The sequence below is a fragment of the Herpailurus yagouaroundi genome, unplaced genomic scaffold (genome assembly GCF_014898765.1).
Source record: "Herpailurus yagouaroundi ecotype Mexico unplaced genomic scaffold, PumYag 160, whole genome shotgun sequence".
In the NCBI taxonomy this organism is placed as follows: domain Eukaryota; kingdom Metazoa; phylum Chordata; class Mammalia; order Carnivora; family Felidae; genus Herpailurus; species Herpailurus yagouaroundi.
In genome coordinates this window covers 49,438,290-49,449,309 of record NW_024412401.1, presented here as the reverse complement: position 1 = coordinate 49,449,309, position 11,020 = coordinate 49,438,290, and the positions used below count along the sequence as shown (strand labels likewise).

General features: G+C 49.5%; 1 protein-coding gene across 12 annotated transcripts in view; it reads right to left on the bottom strand.

Annotated features, from left to right (window-relative positions):
- Positions 1–11,020, bottom strand: part of RALGPS1 (Ral GEF with PH domain and SH3 binding motif 1) — a 275,161-nt gene that overhangs the window by 50,477 nt on the left and 213,664 nt on the right. For all 12 annotated transcript variants that reach the window (XM_040482350.1, XM_040482351.1, XM_040482355.1 and 9 more), the window contains 2 exons: positions 4,588–4,725; positions 1,977–2,070 (listed from right to left, as the gene is read on the bottom strand). In XM_040482350.1, the coding sequence (XP_040338284.1) occupies positions 1,977–2,070; positions 4,588–4,725 (232 nt within the window). The remainder of the gene's footprint in view (positions 1–1,976; positions 2,071–4,587; positions 4,726–11,020) is intronic.

Here is an 11,020-nt window from a genome sequence, read left to right as displayed (position 1 = left end):
AAAATAAAATAAAATAAAATAAAATAAAATAAAATAAAATAAAATAAATAAAATACGACAAAATAAAGAAATGCTTTGTCATCAGGTAATAATGAAGCCACTGCGTCCTTTCGGATGGGGAGCAAGTTTGGGGCATGAGTTGGGCCATGGAGTGTGGGTTCCTCATGTAGAATCACAAGCCCTGCATGTCCTGTGTCACCCAGAGCCAGGGCCTCCATGGGGAGGAGGTCTGGGCCCTGGGGGTGAGAGTGCAGGCTTCTTCCCTTGGCTTGCCCACTTGGACCACAGCAAAGGGCCTTTGTAACATCCAGGCTGACTGTTGTTTAGCAGTAAGTGCTGGGGGTGTTCAATGTCCTTCAGAATGGAAGGAGTAATTACTCACAACCTACAGCTTGTCCAAGGATTATCTCATGGTCAGAAGTATTTATAGACCATTTTTCTCCTTAAAGGATATTAGTGTTAATGAAAAACTGCTGTCTCTTTAATTGTACTACTGGCACATGAATGGAAAATATTATCCCAGAACCTAAATGGGAATAATTTCACACTCCAGGGTACTCTTTTTAGGAACAGCAAATGCTTTGTAAGTAAAGTGAGCTTAACTGGTGGCAAACATAATTTTAATGGTCATCTCTCGCCTTCATCTGTTGTTGTTAATGATTATGTGATAGATCAAAATTTCGTATTATACTCTGCTTTAGTAAAATATTATACCATAACAACTAAAGACATTATTATGTCTGTGCTCCCAAAGATGGCTAATTATTAGAACCACCTAGGGGGCTTTGAGAAAATACAAATTTCCAGGCTCTACCACAAACATATGGTTGGTTATAAAGCTTCCCAGGTGACTCTGATTCACAGCCAGGGCTGAGAACGACTACTGTAGATGTGGCCAGATGTGGAGCTGTTTGAACAGCCGTCCCCAAGGCTCTAGTGAGCAAATCAGGAGTAACCTGGGAGTGTCCCTAGTGACCATGGTTCTCTATAGTTTTCAGTGACTTTGGTGAAGACCAAGTAACCAAACTGGCCAAATTTTCAGACATGAAACTGGAAGAGATTAAAAGAAAAAACAAAAAACAACAACGCATTGAATAACGGGATCTGAAGGAACACGGCATGCTGGAAGCAGCCAATAAGATGAGATTTGAAAGAATCCACTGGAAAGTTGACAATTCAGGGGAAATGATCAGTTACAAGATGGCTGAGCCTTGTCTTGATAGATCAGGTCGTATGAAAAGCACTGAGGCTCATAGTTGGCCTCAAGCTGAAAATGAGCCAAGAGGATGTCCAATCAATGTGACAGACAGAGTTGATACGAAAAATCCTCCTTCTCCCTCTAAATACATAGACATGCTGGATAAGTTCCCAGGTGGCACAAATGAAGACAGAACTGAAAGCCAGAGTGGGGTGAGTGGAAGATGAGAGCAAAGGACCCACAGGGGTCTTCAGGGACCTGAGTCTACTCCAAAGGGCTGCACGGGATGGAGACGGGGCCTCGGCCAGTCCCGGAAGGCGAGAGTCCTGCAGAAAGCCGGGGCCACGGGGAGCTGCCTCATCCATGAGACAGGCTCTTGGAGGACTCTGTTTGCCAGCCAGCAAACAGAGTACGTATGGCTGGATGTATGGCTAGGATGCTGTCCTTCCAGCCAGCACTGTGAAGGGGGGGAGTCACTCGCGAGAATCCGGAGCACAGAGCCTGCACCATGGAGTCTAAGTTCCCATCACCCATGCGATGTGGGTAAGCCAGGCTGAGAAGTTCACAGAACACCTTCCTCAGAACATGGAGCCTGGGTGGCTGGGGCAGAGCTAAGCGGGAGGAGATGCTCAGACCGTACTGCTTCGGCCTTTGTGGGGCCAGAGGTCACACGACGTGCCTGTGCCTGAGCGTGCCAGCGTGGTGCTGCCGGAGTGAAGTAGTGACATCACCAGCCAATCGCTGGTCCCCAAAAGCCAGGCCAGGGGCGGGCACTTACTTGTAGTTGTCGTCCTCCACAAACTTCTGGAGCTCTTCGATGTAGCGTACAGACTTCAGGTACTTCTGCACGTGGGGCAGGGTTGTGAGGTGATCTGCAAAACACGGATGAAACCCAGAGGCTTCAGTCTCTCCCCACTTCCAGGCCCCATATGAGAAGTGGGCCACATACCCTGAAATCACCACAGGTCCTTGGCTGGGGAGAGAAAGGCCTCCAGAACAGACCAGAGCCAGGTGCCTGTGCCCTAAAACAGGTTTCCGTGGGGTAACTGGGCAGGCCTCCCACCCCCTGCATGACAAGAATGCAAGATGAATGAACAAGGCCCATCCAGCCTGGTGTGGAGGTCCAACCCAGGTCCTAGCACAGCTTGAGAGTCTGGCCCACGGGCAGGAGCTGCTCCATCCAGGGAAGGAAGGGAGGGGTCTAGACGCCTGGGCACCTGCTGTGCCGGGCTAGGTACCAGGTGATTTCCAGAAGTCATCTGCCTTAACTGTCACGCCTGCCTCACTGGGGGGAAATAACGTGCCTGTTGCACAAGAAAAGAAACTATGGCAACTAGCAAAGATCACATTACTGAGAAGTGGCAGAGCCAGGTTTCGACTCCGTCCCTGGAAGCCTTGGCCACGTCGCACAGCCTTGTTGCCAGAGTGACTGATGTCAGACGCTCCCCACAGAACTCCACAGTCACTATTCCAAGGGGGCCGAAAACTCTGTGGTCCTCTCCGCCATTCCTCACGGGGAGGGACAGAACAAGTTAAGGGAAGAAGGGGAGGCATTAAAGGGGGCTGTGAAGAGGAGAGGAAAGGGGGTGGGGAAGGGCCCTGGCTCTCAGGGACGTGCGTCCAGGTGCTGTGAGGAGCCCCTGATGGCTTCGCCCCTCAACTGTGAGATTTGGAACAGATCCTCTTGTATCTCTAGAGCCTGTGTTCTTTTTTAAAAAAACATTTTTTTTAACATTTATTCATTTTTTGATAGAGAGAGACAGAGTGTGAGTGGGGGAGGGGCAGAGAGAGAGGGAGGCACAGAATCGGAAGCAGGCTCCAGGCTCTGAGCCGCCAGCACAGAGCCCGACGGCGGGGCTCGAACTCACGGACTGTGACATCACGACCTGAGCCGAAGTCGGACACCCAGCCGACTGAGCCACTCAGGCGCCCCTGTAGAGCCCGTGTTCTTGCCCGAAAGTGGAGAGATGACACCTGCTTCCCAAAGCTGATGATAGAGAAGATGCAGGTATGAAGGTGACAGTGGTACGAGGATTTATTGAACTCTACTCAAATGTTGGAATGCGATAAGGGCTCTGCGTGCACTACGTCCCCACTGCTACTGATGGGAAAACCTCAGATTTAGGAGAAAGTGACTTTTCAGGAGGCAGAGCTGAGATTTGAGCTTGAGTCTGACCCCAAAGCCACGTGTGTCACTGCCCTGCAGGCTGGCAGGACAGTGAGGGCTGATGTACTTGTGAATGGAAAAGGGCCTGGGGGGGGGGGGGAGGACTGCACGGGGAGCCCGGGCCCCCTGCCGCTCCGCTGGTCAGGACAGCTGATCTGGAAGTGCCTGTGGAGGGGGCCTTTGGCTTCAACAAGCCCACCCTGCAGAGCCCCACCCTGGCTTCCCCATGGCCTTCCCCAGTGGAGGCTGTCAGTTTTCTCATGCCCTGTGAACTACATGTAGATGGGGTTGGTTTCCTTCCTGTCCCCCTTTGCTGCTTCCAGACTTTTTACTCCTCCACCCTCTTCTGAAAACCCTGCCCCACGGAGGCCCATTCCTGCAGCTCTACCACCCATCCCTCTCTTCCTTGCTGACCTCTCCCAGATGGCACCCTGGTCGTTCCCGCCCTTTCCTGGAGGACTTGGGCACCTGGCTCACAACGTAGTTGCACACGGCGGAGTCCGCCATCATCTTGGGGGAAGTCGACACCTGCATGGATGCCCCACCCAGCGTTCTGACTTCTCAGTTCCTCAACCTCATCTTCGACAACCATCAATCACACTTTGGATCTGGTCATGTGGAGCAGAGCCTGGCTAGTTTTCACCAAGTCATTTCCCTTTTCCTTCCAGGCCCACAGCTAGATTACATTTCCTAGCCTCCCCAGCAGAAATGATGAGCGTTATGTACAAATCTGGCCCATAAAATCTACTCTTGGACGATTCTCTCTCTTCCTGCATCTGCCAGGTGGATGTGGAGTCCACTGGAGGTCTCTAAGGCCAGGGGACATGGTGGAGCCACAACGTGGAGAAATCTGGGTCCCTGAATCCTCCTGGAGGAGACCTGCCCAGGGGCTGCCCACAAAGCTCTTCGTGGATGAATGACCTGGGAGCCAGAAAGACCTGGGTGCTGCCAACCCCCAGACGCATGATCTTAGACAGGCGACTGAACAATCTTCAGCCTCGGTCTCCTTGTCTGTAACACAGAGATGGGAACATCTAGTTTTCATCATCTTTGAAGATCAAGCCTGTGGGTAAAGGGTCCTGCACATGGTGGGTGCTCAAGATATGAAAATGAAGAGCTTTGTGGGGACCACCTGGTTCCCAGAGCTTTCTCACTGATGAGGTGCCGAATCCAAACTTCAGTGATGTAAGATTTCACAATTCCAGCAACCAGGGGTACTAACCGTAGCTGCAGGAAACTTGTAAATCAGCGATTATTCGGAGAATGTTGTTCATCTGATTGGATCTTTGTTCGTTTTCCATGATGCTGCCTGAGGCAGGATATGCAGAATCAATGTAGATTAAATCCAGAAGATAGATCCCTAAAATTAAAGAAGATATACAGTAATGGTGGGCACTCGCCATGAATCAGAACAAAACAGCACCACTGTGCTAGAAGGTGTAAGGGGTGGCTTATGGAAAATCGAGATATGATTCTGACTTCAATTCCAATCCCGACTGCTAATCTCTCACATAGATGGCTCAAATGTCATCAAATATCTGGGTGACAACCAAAATGAATACTGGCAAGATTTCAGCACTTCTAGTTCATACAGCCTCCAGCCACAAGGGTTTTCACCTGTAACCCAACTGGAAAATCAGATGGATACTTGTATATTTCACCAACCAATGACATTTAATAGGTTCCAAGGTGTCACAACCAGGACAATGCCCATTTGGACTAAATTCATTAAAAAAAATTTTTTTAATGTTTTTATTTATTTTTGAGACAGAGAAAGAGCATGAGCAGGGAAGGGGCAGAGAGAGAGGGAGACACAGATCTGAAGCAGGCTCCAGGCTCTGAGCTCTCAGCACAGGGCCCGACGCAGGGCTTGAACCCAGAGACCGCAAGACCATGAACTGAGCCGAAGTCAGACGCTCAACCAACTGAGCCACCCGGGGGGCCCTGAATTCGGTTTTTTATTTATTCACTTGGCTATGTGTCTATTTTTATATGTACACACACACACACACACACACACACACACACACACACACACACTAAAATCATAAATTAACTATGACAAAAGAAGAAATCAAAAAAGCAACAACAGTCCTTGGTACAAAGAACAAAGGCTAGACAGAGAATTCTACTGAGGCAGCTTAATAAGAAAATATTATGTGATACGAAAACATTGCTACGATAGGTCAGTGGTGAGCCTTAGCACAGCCTCCTGGTATCATCCCAGCTGGAATTTGGGACAAGCCACCTGGCCAGGGATGGGAGAGGAGAACTGGCTGTACAGCATGATCCACACTCCAGGCTCTCTGGGGTTGTGCATGGACAATGTTGGCATATCCCCCCTGCAGCCCTCCATGAGCACTACCACTACGTCTACACTACCGGTGGGCTGAGCAGGAGCAGCGATGTAAAACACAATTCAAGGCAGGAAACACTGGAGAAGGCAAAGAGGAGTGACTGACCGATGTTAACGAAAAGTGCAGTTGATTGAGAAGATCTAATGACTACAAGTTTCTACGCACAAAGCAACATTGCATCAAAATATATAAAGCAAAAAACTGCCAGAAAGGAGGTGAATTCAACAAAGCCACAATTATAGAGAGAGCTTCGGCATGTCTCTTCCAGAATGTGTGTGTGTGTGTGTGTGTGTGTGTGTGTGTGTGTGTGTGCATGTGTGTGTATGCACCTACAAGATATACACAGATATACAGATCTATGTACATACCTCTGCATATATGAATACTGACTCACAAAGTTAACAAGGTTATATAAATGAAAATATCAGTCTTTTCAAATACCCATGGGATACTTACAGAAATTGGTTATATATTAGAACATAAAGAAATGCTCATTAAGTTCCAAAAAGTAAATTTAGGAATTAACAATAAATATAGAAAAAATTCTAACTGATTAGAAAATACACACACACACACACACACACACACACACACACACACACACATACTCTCTCTCTCTCTTTCTCTCTCTCTCTCTCTCTCTCTCTCATAAGCAACTCTTGGGTCAAAGGAAAAGCAGAAAATAGAAAACAAAAAAATCACTTGAAGATAATGTCAGTAAGAGCACTGCATATCAAAATCTGACCAAATCTGAGATCTGACCAAAGTGGTACTCAGAGGAAAATTTATAGCCTTAAAAGTTTACTATTAACTACTGAGACTTACTATAGATGTAGTTAGCCAGGTATTTATTGTAAAAGTTGTGAGTATTTTGCATGGATGGACAATGTATAATGACTTATACATTCATTACCTTATTAATCCTTACAACAACCCATTTTACAGAGGAGGAAAAGGAAATGCAGAGGGGAAGCATAACTTGCTCCGGGCCACACAGCTGGTAAGTGATGGAGGTGGGGGTCGCACCCTAGCCCGCCTCCCCACAGCACAGTCTTCCTGCCACCACAGTGGACTGCTGGTGCTGGATACCATGAGTCATTCGTCTGCTTTAAAAATAGCTACGCATTGTTATGGGAAACCATTAAATCACAGAAACATATGCTAGCACTTCTAATAGGAGCCATTTCCACTTCCTTTCTTTCTAGTGGCACCATGTTTCCAAAATTTTAATAATTAGAAATAATTTCCCTTGTATGGAAGCTCCAAGCTTGGTACGTTGAAATCCACACATGTATTCTTTCTTTGGATCTTGTCTTTCCTCTCCCTTCTTAAAAATGTAATTCAGCTACCTCCCCAGGGATTCAGCAGTGGCAACCCTGAGAATCCCATTACTGCTTCAACCACAACACAAAGTACCCTCTGGTGCTGAGCATGACGCGGCGGGATAGGGGACCCGTGGCACCTTTGTTCCAGTTGCAGATTCTGGGCAGATCTGAACCCAGCTGACTGAGTGGCAGAATGAACACTTGGCCAGGAGCAGAGACACTGGGGAGCAGGAAAAGGGAGAAAACTGAGGCTTCTGGAGGCTCTGCTACAAGCTGGGAACTTATCTCCGTACTCACGTGACCCTGCCATCAACCCCTGAGGGTTGAGGAGAAAACTAAAGCTCGGAGAGATTAAGAAACCTGTCTGGGCCTCACAGCGGGTGCGTGGGATTGCAGCCCAGGTCTGTCTGGCTCCTGCCCCGGTGTTCCGACCCACTCACTGGCCCTCAGACACACATGGGGAATCGGCTCTTCTGAAATAACACCCTCAGCATGGAAGGCTTGCTTTGTGTCGTCCTGCAAGGACTGCTTCTTCTCAGGTCCCTGGCTGTGCGAACAGAGGCCAGGAGAAGCTCTCCTTCGAAGGAGTGGCACCCCATTTCTACCCCCCAGCTCCCGCTTGCACCCTGGGGACACGGGGAGCTCACTACTTCATCAGAGATCATTCCATTGTGCAGACTCCAATGCTACCCCCTGTCTACCCCCCAGGACGTGGGAGTACAGGCCAATGCCGTGACGCACTGAGGACTGGGGGATGCGCGGAGCGGGGTGTCTCCTCCCAAAGGCCTGTCCCCAGCGACCAGGGCAGACCCTGAGCCCCGGCAATGCCTGGACAGAAACTCCATCTCAACAGCCTTTTGGTTCCCAAGACAAAAGCTACTCCAAAGGCAGCGAATCTTTTACAGTTAATACTGTGCAAATCCAGAGAAATCTTTTCAGCATTGTTATTAGCCCATAGCTGGAAATATTTAAAAGCCTAAATCATAATGAAATCATAGGCACAGCCACCTCCCACTTGTACTATGCCAGTGCTGTGCTAAGCCCCACATACAGTTAGCACTCACCACAACTGCAATATGATACTTATTTGTATCGTTCATGTATTTAATGTCTGATTCTCCCCATCAGACTTAAAACTCATCAGAGCCAGGAAATGGGTCTCGCTCCAGAGCTCAATCCCCAGCAGCTGGAACAGAGCACACAGGGGCTGCGTGGTAAACATTAGTTGAATGAAGGAGTGCATGAATAAAGGCATATTTTATGTAAGCCACACAATCACATCATGAAATACATTATGCTCTCATTTTACAGCTGAGGGAAGAGACACTGAGAGTCAAGTGATAACAATAATAAAATAAATTTCATGAATGTATTTAAAATTTAGCATTTATTTTTTTTAATTACTTTTTTTCATTTGAAAAGTTTCAGGTGTAAAACACAGTGACTTGACAAGTTTATACACTGTGCTGTGTTCACAAGCATAAGCTGCCATCTGTTACCACACGATGCTACTACAATACCATCAACTACAATCATGCTGTGTCTTCCATCCCCGTGACTTACTCATTCCACAACTGGACGCCTGTATCTCCCACCTGCCTTCACCCTAAAATATACTAAAATTAATTTAATGTTTAAATAAACAATAATAATAAAACTGAGCACTTACTATGTGCCGGGTCCTAAACTAAGAGCTTATATTGCCCATATTATGCGTTCATGACAATAACACAGCTGTCAGGGAGGTTTTAGCTCGATTTTTGCAGAAGAAACCAAAGCTAAGAGAGTTGCATGGCCTGTCTGAGGCCACCCAGCTGGGAAATGGCCGAGGCAACATTCAAACACAGGCTGCCATACTGTCAGGCCTTCCTTTACCCCAGACAGATCTCCTGGTGCCTGACAGACACCGAGGCAAGAAAGGGGCATAGCAGAGGTCCCCAGGCTATGTCTCTCCCTGCCCACTTTCCCCTGTGGGGTTAACACTCTCCAAGAGGGCTCACGACTGTATTGTGGCCACCTCTCCTGGCCACACCTTCCATCTCCCCCCCACTGGCACCCTGGCACTCATCGTGGCATATCTGTCCCAGGTCTCATCGTCACTGGGCCCACCCAGGCCTGGCGGCCCTGCCAGCTGTGCCACATGACAGGCAGCAGTGGCGTTAAGTGGGACAGTGTGGGGCTTGGAGCCAGGAGACTTGGAACCCTGGCTTTGCCACTTACCAGCTGGGTGGCCTTAGGCAAGACTTTCACCTCCCGGGACCTCAGTTTCTTGACTGTGATTGGGGTAATGAAGGTGATCCTGAGAGGCCTCCTGGCCCGGGGCCTGGACCACTGAGGTGCCCAAGAAGCTGAGTTGACCCTGAGCCTGCCTCCATGGCCGGGCCCCACTTGGAAGAACGTCGGGACGCCCATGGGAGGGATGCACCCAGCTGGGTTTGCCATAACCATGGATGGCGCCCAGATGCCGACCACGTGGTGGCCACCCACCTCAGACGGGCCAGTGCTGGGAGATTCCGTCTGGATTGGGACGGCACAGCTGGGATGTCTCAGCTCCCGTCCTATTTATTACAGAGTTCCTGCAGCAGATGATGCTGTGTTAATGGCCTTGTTAAGATGGACAGTAATTGGGCCAGCCACCGGCCCTGGCTGCCACAGGGTTGAGCAACGCCAGAGCCCAGGGCTAGACTGGGAGGTGCAGATGCGTTGGGGGAAACATCTGTAATAGTAACAGCCATGGTCTGCGACAGGAGAGGGTGGCCTTACCTGTACCACCTTGCTCTCACAGCAACCAGGACAGAATGTACTCTCACTCTCCCATTTTACACATTAGGAAATGGAAGCTCAGAGAGGTGAAGTGGCTTGTTTAAGATCACACAGCTCGCAAATGAGGGGATCAGGATTTGAATTCAGTCTTGCCTAACTCAAAAAATTTGGAACAGAGAGCCATGCCGAGGGCTGGGGGCTGGAGTCCCTGGCTGGCACAGGGGCGAGAGGGTCCCAGCCACCCGTGCTGTGGCCTGTCCCACTCCCAGAGGATGCTTCTGGCAGCTGCCATCTGCCCCATGGCTTGCCCACTTGCAGACTGGACCTCCTCGGAGATGGACAGCCACCCAGAACATCCTTCTGTTCTCCCTCCTTCCACGCCCCACACAGGGCCTGGTGACGCTCTGTGGCTGCAGATATGAGTGCCAACCAGACTGTCACAGTGGGGCAGAGAGCCCCAGGGCCAGTGGTGAGCAGCCCTCTGCTGGCTCTGCTGTGGACGCCCTCCACAGCTGGGCTGGTCCCAAGCCTGGGGGCGTGTGGCCAAACCTTCTTGCCCGTGAATGCAGGCCCCCCCACCAGGGGTGTCCACAGGACGCCCCGGCCCTGAGGAGGGAGTGCCAGGCTGACAAAGGAAGTGCTCTCCTGAACAGACACTTTCTCTTAAGCTGAGAGACACCCATGGTCCGTGGCGCAGAGCCCGCTAGAAGCCGGGCGCCCTCAGCCTCCCAGGGCCAGAACCCGCGGCTGGCACCAGGGCTCTGCCGCAGCCCAGAAACTCACTGCTCTCTTGTTTCTCCCGTCGCCACCCGCCTCACTGCCATCCCGAGGCGGGTTTTGGTTTTTCTCACACAGCTATCTATTTAATAAGGAAAATTCTGCTATGTTGAGGGGAAAAAAGAAAAAACCTCCACAGCATAAAAATATGCCACATTTCCATCTTACACTTTGCATTTTCTCTCTCCTTCTCCTTTAAGGTTTGAGATGAAAGACTTTTTTCCGTGTTCTCCTGCTCTGCCTTGAAAAGATCACTTTCCAACTTCAGACACGAGGGACACTGGCACCCGGAGCTCTACTTGTGTGGTTTGATCACATACGCTGTCTTGACAAATTCCAAAAGAAGTAACAAAGCAGCCCCTCATTAAGGTTTCTTCCTTCTTTCTTTCTTTCTTTCTTTCTTTCTTTCTTTCTTTCTTTCTTTCTTTCTTTC